This window comes from Rutidosis leptorrhynchoides, chromosome 1 (genome assembly GCF_046630445.1).
Source record: "Rutidosis leptorrhynchoides isolate AG116_Rl617_1_P2 chromosome 1, CSIRO_AGI_Rlap_v1, whole genome shotgun sequence".
NCBI classification, from domain to species: domain Eukaryota; kingdom Viridiplantae; phylum Streptophyta; class Magnoliopsida; order Asterales; family Asteraceae; genus Rutidosis; species Rutidosis leptorrhynchoides.
The window spans coordinates 710470819-710490431 of NC_092333.1; the positions used below are offsets into that span (position 1 = coordinate 710470819).

At 32.4% G+C, this 19613-nt stretch overlaps 1 protein-coding gene across 2 annotated transcripts; it reads left to right on the top strand.

Annotated features, from left to right (window-relative positions):
- Positions 1-14496: 14496 nt before the first annotated feature.
- On the top strand, positions 14497-19022 carry LOC139886203 (cyprosin-like). Of its 2 annotated transcripts, none has more exons than XM_071869948.1 (14): positions 14497-14579; positions 15397-15753; positions 15861-15921; positions 16052-16146; positions 16245-16357; positions 16444-16612; positions 16729-16768; positions 16866-16930; positions 17079-17192; positions 17357-17421; positions 17533-17686; positions 17969-18088; positions 18219-18307; positions 18830-19022. In XM_071869948.1, exons 2-14 carry the CDS (start codon positions 15430-15432, stop codon positions 18912-18914), a joined length of 1494 nt encoding a protein of 497 aa, XP_071726049.1. In that variant the 5' UTR covers positions 14497-14579; positions 15397-15429; the 3' UTR covers positions 18915-19022. The 2 variants fall into 2 exon arrangements, with proteins under 2 accessions (XP_071726049.1, XP_071726050.1); XM_071869949.1 differs by having other exon boundaries at positions 14511-14579; positions 15422-15753.
- The last annotated feature ends 591 nt before the right edge of the window (positions 19023-19613 follow it).

Here is a 19613-nt window from a genome sequence, read left to right on the forward strand (position 1 = left end):
TATGATCGATCACCACTTACTTTGATCATCTTCCAACTACAATCTTCACCGGACGCTCCTAACCTTACCACCCTAACCAATCATAATATACCACCACCCTTCTTCTCTATAATAATATATATACATACATATGACCATCTGCAAACCGTCACCACCCTCTACTCCACAACACCACCATTTTATCACCTTCATGCTCGACAACAACTACTACTTTCCATCACCATCGACCTCCACCCCAACAATCACCACTCTCTTCGTTAACCAAGAATCACTCGTCACTTTCACAACACTCGCAGCTGAGGACACCACCACTGCAGCCACCGTTGCTACTGTTACAGCCGCCATCACCACCACAAACACCACCTTCATAAAACCTACTTTCGAGTACCACAATACCATCATCGAAACCACTTCCATGTTTATGTTTCAAATCGATTAACCATCACTAACTAACCTCCATTACTACATGAAACTTCTTGTTCGATTAACACCCATTGATAGTGCTCCAAATGAACATATATTTAGGCACAATATTCTTCCAATATGTAAAGCTTTTAGTTGCAATTGTTCTATTTTTATGTAATATTCGTTTAAATAAATAAGTGCGAAGACAAAAGAAGAAAACGACGATTTGAAGACGCAAATGACCAAAAAGCTCAAATGAACAAGATATAATTCAAGTGGTTCCATTTATTGATAATAAACGTCTAAAAATCACAAGAGTACGAGTTGCGGAATGCAAAGTACAAGATATCTCCGTGTACGAAAGGACGTTCGAAAATCCGGAACCAGGACATGAACCAACTATCAACGCGCGACGCAACGGAGCTAAAATTACAAGTCAACTATGCACATAAATATAATATAATATATAAATAGTTCTTAAAATTATATATATATTATATTATATATTAAAAACCGTCGGCAAACTAAAAAACAAAAGCATGTGAGCTGGATCATAGGGTCATGCGATCGCATGGCCAGAAGGCACAAAATCCATGTGATCGCATGGGCATCAGAATCTGGCCAAATGCTATAAATAGCCACGAATTCGGACGAGCTCAACACCTTTTTTTCATTTCCTTTCTTTCTGTAAACAATATAATATATATATTATTAATTTTAATTTTAATTTAAGTTAATAATAATAAGGTTATTGTAAGAATGTTTTACGGGTTTTAAGTCGAAATTCTGTCTGGGTAACGCTACGCGATTAATCACCACTGTAAGCTATGTTCTTCTTTTTTAAATTAATGTCTCGTAACTAAGTTATTATTATGCTTATTTGAGCCAAAGTAATCATGATGTTAGACTAAATATTAAGACGAGGTTTTTAGATTTTGTACCATAATTAGGGTTTGGACAAAAGACCGACACTTGTAGACATTGGACTATTGACTATTAATAGATAGGGGGTATTGTCTAAATTGAGCGATAACTCATTGGAACCTGTCGAACCTATCTTCAAATTAGTTAATCTAATAATTATTAAAATGATTATGTATGTCCTATTTAGTGACGTTTATACGACATCTTTTACGATCGTTTAATTAATTATTCGGGTTGGGTAATTGATTATTCATTCTGATCAAGTGGGTAAATTAATATTCATATCTCATTAAAACAGGGGTGGATTACATACAAGGATAATTGGTGTAATTGTTAACAAAGTATTAAAACCTTGGATTACGCGCAGTCGATAACCTAGTGTAATTATTAACAAAGTATTAAAACCTTGTTATAGTTCGAATCCCTAATTAGTTGGAATATTTGACTTCGGGAATAAGGTTAATTTGACGAGCATTTTATAATTATGACCGATGGACTATTGTGGACAAAAAACCAAATAGGTATCAAATAATCCAGGACAAAAGACAATTAACCCAGGTAATAAATTAAAATCAACACGTCGAACATCATGATTACGGAAGTTTAAATAAGCATAATACTTTTATTTCATATTTCATCGTACCTTTATTTACTGTCATTTTAATTACTGCAATTTACTTTATCGCAATTTAAATTCTGTCATTTATATTATCGTCATTCATCTTTACGCTTAAAATATAAAATCGACAAACCGGTCATTAAACGGTAAAAACCCCCTTTTATAATAATATTACTATATATAATTATATATATTTTATATAATTATAGTTGTTAAAAATATAGCCTGAAACTTGGCTAGCTCCCTGTGGAACGAATCGGACTTACTAAAAACTACACTACTCTACGATTAGGTACACTGCCTATAAGTGTTGTAGCAAGGTTTAGGTATATCCCATCTAAATAAATAAATAAATAACTTGTGTAAAATTGTATCATTTCGCAGTAAAAATAATAACTATTTCGTATCCCTTCGCTTTAACATCACCCATCAAATCCGACACTCGACAACCATCACTTTTCAAAACCATCAACCTATTTCGTTGACAAACCCACACCATGACTATCTTCTTCTATAGATAATTTATTTAGCCTTTGTTTAAACTGTAAACCATCACCATGATCACCCTCTCCCTCTCATCATCTCCCTCTGTCTCTATATCTTCTTTTCTCACAGTAACCACGGGACCCACATATTAGTTTCAGCCGTATACCGTTTCTGTTTACGTACCAAGAACTAACCCACAACAACCGTTAGTTTCTGCTCGAAGTTCCTGATTGAAACAATAAAGAACATATGATAAGAGGAATAAGGTGTATGATCGTGATGATGAAGATAAGTATGATATTGATAATAAATAGTAATGGTGCTCGAAGACCTACTGCATCTCTTGTGAAATTGCACGCGTTAAATAGGTGATATTGGTGATGGTAACAGAGATTCAAGCCTCCTATAAACTGTACGATTTAGTGTTCTATTTTATTAAATTAGAGATGAAGAAGGCGAATAGTTGAATTGATGAAGATTAGTGCGTATAAATATGATGATGGGGTATTGCTTCTGTCTCTCTTTTTCCTGACGACGGGAACCCACCACAACATGGCTATAACCGATCTTATCTAAAAATCCTAAACGAATCCTTAATGGTTGATCATATTGGGCTTATTGAAATCAATTGATAAAAGTAACGGGTTAACTAACTTTGGACTCATACTTGGGCCGTGATTTGATTATGGGGCCGAGATACTGTTGGGCCGTGTCTCTGTTATTGTTTTGGGCTGCTATTTCGTCTTTTTGGGTTGGGTCGGGAGATATGGAACTAGGATGAAGATATACGGGATATATAGTTTTAGTTAGAAGTTAAAACAGATAATAAGAAACAGAGGAATGGTTGGGTGTTTGGTGGGTGAATGAGAGGTCTTGGGTTCGAGCCTCGTCTGGGGCATCTTTGTTTAGAAAAGCTCCTTAGAGGGTATACACTCTTATTTTACTTATTATTATTATTATTATTATTAGCTATTATTATGTTTATTATTATTATTATTATTATTCTTATGATTATTATTGTTATTGTTCTTATTAGTATTATAATTATTATTATAAGTATCATAATTATTATTATTATTATTATCATAATTATAAGAATTATATCTATTAATATTATTACTATGAGTATTACTTATGATATTATTATTAATTTTAAAAAAAACTTTAATATTATTATCATTACGATGAAAAGATTTATTATTATTATCATCATGAAAATAATAGAAATTATTATTATTTTCGTAAATATTAGTATTAGTATCTTTTTATAAATAATAAAATTGTTAATATTAACATAAGTATTATTATTTATATTATCATGAGTAATACTATTATGTAATTATTAAAATCATTATCATAACAATCATTAACAGTAAAATTAATATTATTATCATTAATATCATTATTATTATCACTAATAGAATTATTAACATTAATATCTTTATTAATAAAATTAAGTATTATAATTATTATTATTTTTACCATATTTAATATAATTTTAGTATTGTTAAAATTACTATTTTTAACAAACAAATGATATATATATACATATATATAAAGATACTTAATATATATGACATAACAAAATTAGTATATATACAAAATGAATATATAAAACATATACATATTAATAATATAAATATGATATAACCAATAAATTTATATATATATATATATATATATATATTTGTTCAATTACAAGTACATGGTTTAATATATATATATATATATATACACGAATGATATAGGTTCGTGAATCCGAGGTCAACCCTGCATTGTTCAATGTCGTCATATGTATTTTTACTACGAAATACAGTATTGTGAGTTTCATTTGCTCCCTTTTTAAATGCTTTTGCAATATATATTTTTGGGACTGAGAATACATGCGCTTTTATAACTGTTTTACGAAATAGACACAAGTAATTGAAACTACATTATATGGGTGAATGATCGAAGCCGAATATGCCCCTTTTTCTTGGTAGCCTAAGAATTAGTAAACCGATCTACTAATTGACGCGAATCCTAAAGATAGATCTATTGGGCCTAACGAACCCCATCCAAAGTACCGGATGCTTTAGTACTTCGAATTCATTTTTATCATGTCTGGAGGATTTCCCGGAATGATAGGGGATATTCTTATATGAATCTTGTTAATGTCGGTTACCAGGTGTTCACCATATGAATGATTTTTGTCTCTATGCATGGAACGTATATTTATGAGAAATGAAAATGAAAATCTTGTGGTCTATTAAAATGGTGGAAATGATTATTTATATTAAATTAATGAACTCACCAACCTTTTGGTTGACACTTTAAAGCATGTTTATTCTCAGGTATGAAAGAAATCTTCCGCTGTGCATTTGCTCATTTTAGAGATATTACTTGGAGTCATTCATGACATATTTCAAAAGACGTTGCATTCGAGTCGTTGAGTTCATCAAGATTATTATTAAGTCAATTATAGATGGATATATTATGAAATGGTATGCATGCCGTCAACTTTCGATGAAATGAAAGTTTGTATTTTAAAAACGAATGCAATGTTTGTAAAATGTATCATATAGAGGTCAAGTACCTCACGATGTAACCAAATGTAATGTATTCGTCCAGATGGATTAGGACGGGTCCTTTCAACAGGAACCATCATACTAATCATGTCACAAAGGCTAACACACAAACATCACCCAAGTGCCGTCTACAGAGACTCTGGCGGCTCGGCCAAACCATTAACCACCATATGATCAGACTTGGGCTTACCAGAAGTTCCTCCACCACCGTGTGTATATATATAATCCACACGCGACGGACGTGTCATTCACATATATATACACCCCTCGATTGTCTAGGCTACCACATGAGGAACCCAACCCGCAGGTTGATCTCTCCTACCGAGGCTACCACACAATAGGGACGCACTGGGCTCTAGCAGACAAGCATCAACTAACATGCAGTCATCATAACATACTAACTAACCACAATAGTAAGTATACCTAACAAGCATGATAATCATAATATAACATGCTACTCTATACTATATTCTCCAGTTAGTCCCACTCACCAATTACCAGCAACCAGCTCAGATAATCTACTACTGAGCGGCTTCTTTATCCTTATCACTTAAACATAAGGCAAATCAAGTTAGTTAATGTCCATTAACATCAAATAACACAGTACAGAAATTTTTGTATCAAAAAGCGTTCGCTAAAAATTTTTGCTTAACACTTATGCACTTTCAAAATTTATGCACTTTCAAAATTTATGCACTTTCAAAATTTACTTCTTGAACATCAAAATATAAACGGGCAGCATAACGGCTAAAAATCAACACTTAGTAAAATATTTCACTGTCAAAGACACTCGGTCGACTGTCATAGACAGTCGGCCGACTGTCTACACTCACTCGGTCGAGTGTCTAGTCACTCGGTCGATGGTCTCTCACAGACATACTCGGCCGTGGGTCATACATATTTGGTCGATGGTCGAGTCGGTCGGTCGAGTGTCAAGAGACACTCGGCCGACTGTGTTTATCTACAGAAGCTGAAGAACAAAGTGACGGGTTTCACCCAAAATCGACCAATTCTTGCTCTAGAGCTCGATTATGACCTCAAAATTGACCAAATCGAAGACACTAAATATGTAGAAACATAAACCCACAAGATTTGGACTCAAACAACATCAAATCTAACCACTTTAACCCAAATTACTCACTTTGTAAAACTTTACTCAAAAACCCAATTTTCTCAACGATTAAAGCATGAAAACTTGTGATTCTTACCTTGTTAGAATCGGTAAATCACAAAGAACACAAAGATGTAAAAGATTTTAGCTCAAGAATAAGGATTCAAGATTAGGGTTTTGGTAGTTGGAAGAGATGAAGAACGAAGTGTTTGTGTGTGTGTGAATATTCTGGAAACCAAATCCAAAGAAGGCAGTCACTACACACTTAAGTGGAGTTATTTTCCACACTGTGCAACACACGGGTATTTATCAGTTATCTGATATCTTTCTTACATCATTTGGCAACCCAAATGAAGTCCAAATTAAATAAACAAACCTGTTCTGTAACCCTTGTCACAAACTGGTCCTAACCACATCATTAAATAATAATAAACATTAAATAAAAATAAAAGCATATATAAACACAACATATACTTAAGGGCATTTTAGTAATCTTACAGCTAGGCCCGATCGAGGATGTTACATGAACAAAAGTAATCTTATAGGTGTTGGGGTTTCTCATTCTGAGGTTGAGCATGTGGCTAACCGCATGGAATGTAGCATTGGCAGCCTCCCTTTTAATTATTTAAGAATGCCAATCGGTGCAAACACGAACAAACAGAATACATGGAAGCCTATAATCGATAAATTCACAAAAAGGCTATCGGATTGGAAAGCACGAACGATGTCATACGGGGGACGGTTAATTTTGCTAAAATTAGTTCTTAGTAGTCTTCCACTTTTCTTTTTCTCGCTGTTTCGGGCTCCCTCCAGCGTCATCAACCATCTCGAGAAAATGTGTCGTAAGTTTTTCTGGGGCGGGTCAAATGGGGAATCTAAACTTTTGTGGGTTAAATGGGATACAATTCTAATGCCATACGGAGATGGGGGGTCTTAACATTGGGTCACTCAAATCAAAAATTTGGCTTTGCTTAGGAAATGGTGGTGGCTCATTCGTAAGGAAAGCGACTCCCTTTGGGTCAATACAATCAAAAGTATATATGGGCGGGACGAGGGGTTGGGTCAAAATTACTCTAATAATGGTACGAGGTTTCACACTGTCTGGAGAAATATTATTAAAATCCATAATGATCTGCTAAATGTGGGTATTGATTTTGAATCACTTTTTGAAAGAAATATTGGTGAAGGACATGACATTTGTTTTTGGAAGGATGTTTGGATTGATAATATGCAGCTCAAAGATAGGTTTCCTCGTCTCTTTCGGCTCGAGCTAAATCAGGATGCTTCGGTTCGAGAAAGGGTACAACTAAATGGGAATGCTAAGATTTTTACATAGCAATGGTCTAGGGAATTGTTGGGTAGAGTTACTGGTGAATTATCTAATCTGACGCGTATGATTGAGGAGTCCACAGGTCTTGGTCAAGGTAATGGTTCATGGTCCTTTAAGCTTGATACCTCTGGTAAATACAAGACAAAGGTTATGGCGTTGAAGATCAATGAAGTAATTCTTGCTGGAAACGGGTCGAATATCACTACAATCCGTAACAACTTGCTTCCTCGAAAGGTTAATCTGTTTATTTGGCGTTCAAGATTAAAGCGGATTCCGGTTAGGGTTGAACTTGACAAACGCAGTATAGATCTTGATTCGATACTTTGTCCTATGTGTGGTGATGATCCTGAGTCTGTAGAACATGCGTTATTCTCGTGTACAAAAGTCAAAGAAATTTGGAACGGGATTGCAAGATGGTGGCAATACAACATACCAACAAACACTAATTTCGATTCCTTATTCTCAGACGATCTGGGAGCTGACTACCAGGATGCGCAAAAAGATATCTGGAAGTCAGTTATTTGGGTCACGGGGTATTTAATTTGGAAAAACAGAAATCAACAAGTCTTTCATAATGATTCATGGGGTGTTTCGAAGGTTATAAACGAGATTCAAACTAAGTCTTTCGAGTGGGTGAATAATCGTTCGAGAAAGTACAATCTCAACTGGCACGACTGGTCCCTACGTTCACATATATTGGTGTCGCAGAGTAACTTATGCTTTGATCCAGGATAATTCGTTCTTCCACATCGATTGGCTTAGCCTAGTTTCAATTACAAATATGTAGAGTTTTAGCTGTGATCCTGTTTATTTTCGTGGGTTCTATTATGTTGGGCCTTGTAAGCCTGTCTACAGCCCGCTAATCTCTTCTATACATAATATTTTTTTAATATATTGTTGCTTTTCAAAAAAAAAAAAAAAACTATAAATTTTTAACAAAATAGTTTAAAGCTGATAAGCTTAACATAACTTAAGAGACAATAATTCGTTTAAACATACAAAACAACTATTACAATTGTAAAAAACGTACTTTCATTTTCGTTTTTTCATTTGATTATATACTAACTATCTTTCTTTCTCTATATATATGTGCGTGTGAGTGTGAGTTTGTGAGTGTGAGTGTGATATAATGTGGGTAAAGAATCAAATAAGTTGTTAAAATATTCTAAAAATGATTGACGAATAAATTATGATTGTAGAAGGATTAAATTTTAAAAAAGATGGGAAGGAAGCAAAACTGAAAAATATAGAGGGTTAAAATCGGTCAAAAGATAACAAAGAGTTGAAACTAAACATTTGATGAGGATTTAAACCAGGTAAAAGGGTGCAAAGTGCAATTTAGTGGTTTTTAAAAAAAAAGTGATGTTACGAATAGTAAAACCGAACCTCGTTGACCTATATGAAGTTGCCACGTGGCACATGGGCATAGTCCCAAGGCTTGTCTATTTGATTATACTAGGAAGTGGTCGGTTGGCCAACTTCGTTCGGCCGAAAAATTAGAGCCGTCAAATCAAAGTTTTGTAAAAAAAAAGTGATAAATATATAAAAAAAAAAATACTCAATGAACAAATAGATGATGTCAGCATTATGTCACTCAAGTGACTATTTCTTGATGTTGGCTAATACACTTATTGGTAATGGTAATTGGTAATGTATAATATAATGACATTTAAAATATTAAAATATTAAAATATAAATAAATAACTAGAGGCCCGTTTTGATACTTAATAATGGGTTGAGATTGAAAGCATAATGATGTTTAATAATGGGCTAAATGTTAAATCAAACCGTATTTTATAACAGAAGAAAATTAGTACTTGGCCTAGTCCATATAAATACGCTTACAAAAAGGGTAGTGAGCTTAATATGGATTACAAAACCAACCTAACAGTATCTAATGGGCCAACAAATACAATACATAACATAACATGTATATGTAGTACAACACCTTTGTTTACCTCTTAATTATATGGTTCAGCGTTGAATGCTGAACAATTCAACATTTAATGCGTTTGTTTATGACCTCTGAATAATGAAGAGTTCTGAATGGTTTAACATTCATACTAAACTATTCAGAGCTGTAATTTTCTCTTAACCATTAAGTATCTAAATTTTATATAACATTCTCTTTGAATATCAATAACACTTATTAAACAGCTATTTTGTAATTTTTATTCATTTCAAAGGTTAATGGGGTAATTTTTCATCATTCACATTGTTCGTTCAATGTGATTATCAAAGATGTTATTGTCATTCACTAAAAACTTCATCTAGAACCTTTGAATTATTAAGATCATTAACCATTCAACTGTAAGTCATTCAATATTATCAAACGCACCCTAATACATAGTCACTTGGATGTTATTGAAATTATACATTTAGTCCGGATTTCATTATCTAATTATTACGGAGTATCATATTATTGGCGACTTGATTGTCGCTTAGAGCCTAAATGAACTTCGAACATGTTTAAAACTCATAGAAATTTGAGTCTACTATTTTCATGGGGTCTCACACTTTTTTATAACTATTTATTGATCGGAGGTTCATTCAGAAGCAATCTCTTTATCCATAGAGCATTGAGAGAGAGAGGGGACTTTCTCTACTCCTGGGGTGATTCATTATAGGTGGAGAAATAACTTCTCTTTGTTTTAGGAATAGTGGAAGAGTTGTCTATAATGACGTACGTCCCGCCATGACCATCACGCGAGACGCATGGCGTATCTCCTAGCTGGACACTTGGCTTCTTTAGCTTTTAACTTGGCTAACAGTACTACGAAGTCAACCTTGCCTTCATACCACGATTATTACTACGCTACGCCACCCATAGCGTACCGTTAATGATGTTGTTGACTTGGTTTGCTCAGCTGATTCGCCCGTCCGATAAATTAAGAGAACGTGGAGTAGGTAGTGGACATGATTAGAGGATTTCAGGAGTGGTAATCGTGGGTTAGTGGATTGATGGTGGTTACCTTTGGTAACCGTCATCTCATGCCTATAAATACTAACCATAATCAAACATTTGGAGGTAATTAACACACTCACCATACTGATCATTCTTTTTGACCCACCTTGGAGGCTCGGCAAAAGTCAACCACCACAACACCCTTCATACCCATCACGACAACTGGAGGAACTCCTTCCGAAGGTTAGCTATTTTCAATCAGTGCACTCAAGTCGATTTTGGCTTGATCAGTCTACATCTTACCTCCCTCATACCTCACGTTTGTGCGATTGGATTTTGTTGTTGTTTTATCACATTATTGATCATTAATTATTAATAATAAAAGTATAAAATTAGTAATAAAATAATAATAATTTGTTGCCATAAAAGGAAATGACGTGTGCTTGTACGTAACTTTTGGTCTTTGCGTGCAGCAACTCAACAAATACAACGATACAAGACAAGAAGCTGATCATATGTCTTATATTATTGTTAGATGAATAGACATGTTATAAAAGGAAATGATATGTGCTTCAGTGCTTGTACGTAACCTGATGAGCAACGTGTGCTGACGTTTCGTTAGTTCAATTTGATCGATTATATGGAGTTATGATTAGTTAAATCTTTTATTTATTTTTTTATTTTTTTGAAAAGCAACTTTTATTCATTCTCAAATTTACATATTGATTTACAACAGTATCTCAAGCAAAATGTCTCACATCAAGGTCTACTACATATTATATAACAAAATGAACTAGTTGCAAAGATTGCACCCATGTTCTTCCCGCGAATGAAGAAGGGTTAACCTCGCGAATCGCTAACGATCCTTCAAGATTTTTTTAGGCCCAACTCCATCAGCTTTTATCGAGGCAGCTCTTTGCTTATTTCATTGAAGTTGTCGCTTTGAGTCTTAAAATGGATTATTGTGTATAAATTGTTGGGTGCAAATCCAATCCCACATTAGTTGGGGATAAATGTCAAGGCAACATATAAGCTTATGGGTGTCTCTTTTTTACCAATTGATTTTAGAGTAATTTAGGAGCTCATGTCTTATATGTTTGATGTTTGTTGGGCTATAACCGGTCCTTTCATATCTAATTCGAGTTTGTAGCGTTTTTAAAAGAAAAGCAAACACGTTTAATCTGCCCATTCATTCATAAATCTTAATCTTATAAAAAGATGTAAATGTAAATTGGACCATTAATTATTTATGACTAGTGTGAAAATGTGACTATACAATATTCATATTCATATTCTATTCATATACTACCTAGAATTTTACTCTAAAAAAATTTATATCGTATCCTTAAAATAGTGAATTACTTGTGCTTTATTATTTAACTAGGTTATGAACCCGTGCGTTGCACGGATGCTCAAAAACCGTTTCAAATTAGTTATATATAGAGGTAAGTTTTATATTCTATGAGGAAGTGCAACACTAAAGTGTACTAAGGAAACATTATAGTTTATAAAAAAAGATATGATACGGAGTATAAATATTCGTTCAAATACAAGTATTTATTTATATCCAATTATATATGTAAACGACCCAATAGTTGATTCACGCAATCATGCATATCATAGGCTCATTAAGGCCTCAACTTTTCAAACCTAAAATAGATAGTACCAGGTGCGCAATTTTATTACAACAATAGATATGTGAATGCTTTGAATAATGTAATAAAAGAGCCTCAATCATTTTAAATGATAAACAATTTGTATACAACAAGAGTCTCGGTATGCATCCTCATGTATGCATTATTATACATATATATAACTCAAGGTTCAGTTGACGTTTTGTGTTAAAAAATCCCCTAGTTAAATGTCGCTTTGGAATTGAATCACTAATCCCAATCTAGGTAATATCATCTATTAAGTTTGATGAAGCGTGATTTCAACACACAATAGAGAACGAACAGTACAACATTAGTTATAACTATAATATAATTGTCAATACAACAATAGTTATAACTATAACTCAAGTGTAGTAGCCATAAATACAAACTGTACAATAGGGTTTATACAAAGTTGATTAGCTATGTTCCATTTTATACTTTTCAGCCGTTTTTTTCTCTATCTATATACGTAGTATCAATTACTATCACTTATAATTTATATTTTATTTATATTTTTTTTACCTAAAAATACGTTTAACTTTACCAATCTTTGTTGACTCTTCCAAGTTTTAAAGGGATATGTTTACAGCCCTTGATCTAATTAATTTCATTAATCATTAGTTACTAATATCAAATTATTAAAAGTTAATTAATATTCATAATAATTGGGGTATGTACTTGTGGAATTAACACTTGGCATGATATCCTATAATTAAGCACATAATGACAAGTTATCTATTTTAAACTCTCTTTTATATATAAGTATATAGATATAGATATTTATAGAATCAATTTATATTGGGACTTCTACTTCACATTAAATTTTAATTTAAATTCAGTAAAATAAATTTTAAAATCAAAATAATGGATGTATATGTAGCGATAAAGGTAACATGAAATACGAAACTTACAAATAAAATTTTATAATTTTTATAATTTTCAAATATGAATGAGGATGTGGCGTATACATAACGATATTGTAAATGCATGTCATCTGAACTATATTATCTCAATTCACACAAAATATAATTTTTTTTTTGGGCGAAAATTGAAAAACATATTACTCTTTTGAGTATTCTAAAAAGTAGTATTAATCTTATTCAGAATTTAACAATGGCGAGCGTAGGTGTATCCGGACGGGGTCCCGTAACACCACTAATTTTTCGAAATTTATCAAAAAAAAAATTATTTATTTTTCGTATAGGACACCACTAAATATAATAATGGGACCTCATAAATTTTTAGAGATTATAATTTCATAGTTTTGACTCCTAAAGTTTTTGAAATTAGCTCACTTACGACTTTATAGTATGAGTCACTGAATATATTATATATAAAAATAAACAAACATTTTTCCAATTCCAATTCTAATTCTGTTTTACTTCATTCTACATCACAATTTCTTTTAGTTTTCTCTTCATTCCTTCATCCTAGAGATGTCAACGGATCGAATATGGATCGGGTGTCGGCGTGAGGCCATATCCATTTAATTATTGTTCATCCATATCCATAGTCATATTCATATCCATTTAAATTTAGTTCATCCGTCTATATATTTTTTAATGGATTAAGCTGGTTAATAGATATCCATTGGATATTTAAAAAATCTTATAATATTTTCAAATATATAATGAAAACAAAACGTAATATAACATGACATAAATTAAAATTATTTCAGCGAAATGTGTAATGTTTGTCTAAGAATGAATATAATTTGTTAAATTTACTATCAATGATATAATACGACAAAGTATGTGTAATTTTTATGTTGAGATATATATGTTTTATTGTGAGTACTTATAGTGAATTCATTATATAGTTGTAAGTAAGATGAATGTGTAATGGTAAATATATATGTAATAGTTATTGTATATGAATTTCTAATCTCATCACTCATAACTACCTAACTTATTCTTTTTAAAAAGTCAAGAAAAACTGTAATTTTACATCAATTGTTTATGTTATGAATTTATATTGATAACAGGTTGTAAAATTGAAATTTAAAAGTGCTATAGAATAATAATTTAAAATTGCTACTATAAAATTGCTACTCTATAAGCCATTGCTACTTTAAAATTACTACTGTGAAATTGCTAATGTATATGTCATTAGGTGCTACTACATATGAACATAGTGTTCAATTTTATGTTTGTGTTTTGGGCACGATCCGACCCGACCCGATCTGATTTGACCCGACACGTTCAATATTTTGTGCAATTTTTATGACCCCACTAAATTTTGATCCTCGAATCGCCACTGAAATTTAACTAACTTACGTTAAACTTTACGGCCTTTGACCTCAATAAATCTCACTAAAGACTGCAATAAATTCTCAAAAATAAATACAACTAATGAGGAGTTATTGGATAACAAGCAAATGACAAGGGTGCTAACTGACAACACAAATAACCTGAAAGGTCTATGTTGAAATATATATAAATAAATACATAGAGAACTCAAGTGCCTACTTAAAGTGCAGGAAGAAACTGCCTACCTTAATTCTTGTATACTTGTAACGCGCATTTGCTCTATATTCACGCTTCCAACATTCTATTCCTAATTCTCTGTATCACACAGGTAATGCTTCTTCATTCTACTCTTAACAACTGTTTTTGATCACTTGATTTCTACTATCAATGTACGTATTTCATGTTTATATACATATATACTAAGTTTACTAACGCTATAATTGCTTTTATATATATATATATATATATATATATATATATATATATATATATATATATATATATATATATATATATATATATATATATTGCTTAATTGTTGATTTTTACTAACTGCTTCTGATCATTTACATCGCGGTGATGAGCATTTTTGTGTGTTGGTTTTGCTACGCCTGAATTCATGCGATTTAAACATTTTGTTGGTTAATTCATCGAAATTGTGTGTAATTTCGAAATGTTGCTTGTTATGTTCAATTGGGAATGCACACAAGGAATGTAATATTTAACTTATGCAAATACTAGACAATAAAAAATAAATCATGGTTAAATGCTAGAAATGCAATATTGATTATTGAATCTTCGTGATTATAATGTTATTGTGGCCTTTAAACAGGTTTTAGTTTATATATCCAGAAAAATAATTAGTCAATTCTGTAAAACATGGTTAATAACGATTGAGGTGTGCAAATCTATCTAATAAGTTGTTTTTTTCTTAGTCCTGTTGTTGTGAACTGTCCATTCATATCATTTAGTTGATAACAGGTTAGCAAAACGATTATGAAACCAATATGAACGTAAAAGTAATATAAATATCTTGTACTACATAAATTTTTTGTACTTTAATCGCCATTTTAAACCTGTTTATATATTTTTTGTGATGGAGATATAGAATCATCTTTATTCTCAATTTTCTCTAATGTTAAAAGGCCGTATTCTAAAAGGAAGCTTCAGTTGTAGATATGGGTAACTTAATCAAGACGAGCTTGCTCTTGTTCATGTCGTTTCTTCTGTCACATACTTCATATTCAGCTCCTAATGGTGGATTGGTTAGAGTTGGACTCAAAAAGAATAGACTCAACCATTTAAACCAACATTCCGGTTCTAATTATGGCATCCGTAAGTATTTGGGGCATTCAGATGGTGATAATATTCCTCTAGAGAACTATATGGACGCTCAGTATTACGGTGAGATTGGTATTGGCACTCCACCTCAAAAGTTCACTGTGATTTTTGATACCGGAAGTTCTAATCTGTGGGTCCCTTCTTCAAAGTGCTACCTCTCAGTGAGTGACTCTTTCTTTTTGTTTCTTATACATAATAATACCTTATCTCTATATATCACTCTCTTTTAATCTTTTAATATTGTTCAATTTATATATATTAATATCAGGTAGCTTGCTTCACTCATAAAAAGTATAAGTCTAGTCAATCAAGTTCTTATAAGGAAAACGGTATGGCGTCTTCTTCTGATTCTGAATTTATTATTAACTTATATAGTTGTATGAGTTTTTTTTTTTTGTGTGTGTGATTTTGGAATTAATTTAATTCATACCGGCTAGTATTCTTTTTTCTCTGATTTAGGTAAATCTGCTGAAATTCGGTATGGAAGTGGCTCAATCTCAGGTTTCTTTAGCCAAGATTCTATCAAACTTGGTGATCTTGTAGTTAAAGAGCAGGTTGAGTTTAAGAAATTGTGAATTATGATTTCCGGATATAATAAAGTGCTACATTTTTGTTATCTAGTGTCTTCACTGTAACATTTTACTTGTGCCAGGATTTTATAGAGGCAACCAAAGAGCCTGGCGTCACTTTCGTAGCAGCCAAATTTGATGGTATACTTGGACTCGGGTTTAAAGAGATCTCTGTTGGAGATGTTGTTCCTGTTTGGTAATTAATTTACTCAGTGACCTTTGATTCTATAGTTTAATGTTTTGTGACTGACCGTTTGTATGGTATTTTTCATATCATGTTAGGGACAACATGGTAAACCAAAGTCTTGTTCAAGAACCTGTATTTTCATTCTGGCTTAATCGAAAGGCTGATGAGCCTGAAGGGGGCGAACTTGTTTTTGGTGGGGTTGATCCTAAACATTTTAAAGGTGAACACACATACGTCCCAGTGACTCAGAAAGGATATTGGCAGGCAAGTTTAGTTTTGTTATGCTAATATTTTCACTGATTGATATATACAATCCATTTACTTCAGAGAGATCATTCTTCAAAAACCCCCAGTCTGATTTTGTTTTTTTCTCATTATAGTTTGACATGGGTGATGTCCTTATCAACGACAACTCAACTGGTAAGTTGCTTGAATATCACTTTACGTACATTTACATATTATTATACGAGTAGTTCTAAGTAATATAAGGTCTCTGCGATCGTTATGTATATTTCAGGATTTTGCTCCAAAGGGTGTGCTGCAATTGCTGATTCTGGAACATCATTGTTGGCAGGTCCAACGGTACGTATACATTTTGTGCAATTATAGAATCCTACACAAGTAAACTGGATAAAAATAGGTTTTTTCAATACTATTTGAGTGTTAGTGTGTTTGAACATCTTTGTTATATATTTGCTCATAATCTTATTCATCTATCCAACTCTTTTAGAAAGTAATTAGTGAAATCAATCAAGCCATTGGCGCTGCGGGGATTATGAGCCAACAGTGCAAGACATTGGTCGATGAATATGGAAAGACTATACTTGATATGTTGTTATCTGAGGTACCTGCACTTCGTCCATTTTCCTAATGTCTTTCTAGATGTTATTTAGATATTTATTATGTATACTTGCATATGATATATGGTATTATGCTACACAATTACACATGTTCACTTATGGAATTTACCTTAGAAAACTTAACGCACTCTATTGGGCATTCCTGTAGACACGACCTGAAAAAATATGCTCTGAAATGAAGTTATGCTCCTTTCATGGCTCTCATGATACTAGGTTAGTTTCATGCTTTTGTGCTTTGGGTACATTATTTTATGGTTTATATTGTTGATGGTTATAATCTTTTTAGGATATAACATTTACAAGTTTAGGTTTATGTTTTGACAGCTTGATAATTGAGAGTGTGGTTGACAAGAATAACGGGAAGTCAACCAGTGTACGTGACGAGATGTGTAACCTCTGCGAGATGGCAGTTCTTTGGATGGAAAACCAAATCAGGCGAAATGAGAGTGAAGAACAAATAATTAACTATGTTGATCAGGTGAACTAACTTCCTCATTAGTGTCCATTTTGGTTTTATATCGCTGTTTAAATAACATAAAATTTGTTATGATATGTGACACACTAATTCTTTTCATAAAACAAAATGTTTTTCGAGTCAAGCTAGTCTTATTGGACCACTTATAACCTATAAACCCTAAACAAACAGTTTGATCTGCTCGTTTTGTCCCACATCTTATTTAAAGAAACTATTTTTGGTTTATGATTAATGAACTACCATAGACTATTAGATTTAAGTATTTACATTATTTATATTTTCTAGTTGTGTAAGCGGTTGCCAAGTCCAATGGGAGAATCTGGAGTTGACTGCAACAGTCTTTCCTCCATGCCCAATATTGCGTTTACAATTGGTGATAAGCAATTTGTTCTCACCCCTGAAGATGTAAGTATATAAATCAATCCATATGTTTTCCATTCTTTGTATTAATAAATTGTATTTTTATTTTTTTTTTCATTTCAACGCATTTATTTTAAATATGATTATATGTATAATTGTTTTTGTTAAACATCAGTATATCCTTAAAGTCGGTGAGGGAGAACAAGCACAATGTATTAGTGGATTTACTGCTCTTGATGTGCCACCTCCTCGCGGACCTCTATGGTAAGAATTATGATCACTTGCTATTGATGCTATCATGTGTATCATTCGTTTAAAAGGTTGGAATTTTGATCCACTAGAATTTGGTTGATATGGGTTATATAATGGTTCAACGTCAAAAATTTAACCAAAACTAAAACGGGTTCAAATGGACTAAACTTGTTGACAATGTGTCAATGACCCTAATTATATTAGATGTTTAGAACCTCATATGTCTCGTTTATCGAACATTGCATTAGCATCTTAATTAGCATTCAATTCAATTTTCACAACGTTAGTTATTCCGAAAAAGGACCAATAAATGTTGGCACTGGCACGTCAACCTAACCTGTTTTATCCAAAGTCAAAAATTACCCATATTGACACAAAACTGCTTCAACCCGTGCCCCACCAGCCCATTTTTCCCCCTCCGCCTTTTAACCATTTTTTCACGTGACCTGACAAAGTACATGTATTTAGTTTTGTTTTTTAATGGTTTTGACGGGTTTGTTTAACAACTGAAGTTTTATTGGGATTTTGATGCAGGATTCTGGGAGATGTTTTCATGGGTAGATATCATACGGTGTTCGATTATGGTAACTCACAAGTTGGATTTGCAGAAGCAGCTTAAGACCTTTCTATATATCATAACGAACTTGCCTATTTATCTGTAAATGTTACAATAAATATATAAATATATCACTCATATATAACCGTGAAGTTTGATGACATACAAATATAGCCGTGACTTATGTTTTATAAGTAAGCTATATTCTCCATTTCAATCACTCTTTGAGATTACAATTACATTAGATGCTACACACAATGCATGATGTTAACAGTATGATTATTCAAGAAGTAGACATATACCTACCTATAATAATATATTAAACACAAATAATAAGTAGAGATAAATGTCTTACATGTATATAATGTTAAATGGTACAAGTACTTATAAAAGCCAATAAAACTGATAGATAGCTCTTATATATCTAAAAGGAGGTCAACAAACCTCCAATAAACTGAATACATATACAAAAGCTGCCCAATACTAGTACTACTACTAGGATAAATCTCAATCTGAAACTCTAAAAGTGGTATGACCAGAAGCCCCAAAATTTTAGTCTATTTTGTATGGGCTTTACATCTTTAAAAAATTCTTGCAAAAAAGACCAAACCAAATAATAGAACAATATCAGGAAAACCATTATTTGAGTCGAGTCCTGTTGACTACTCGAACAAAAATAAAGTCATTTTCAATCTCCATTGCACTTTCACCATATTCTCCTTTAAAAAAATTATATATCCACATTTAACTAAAAATGGAGAA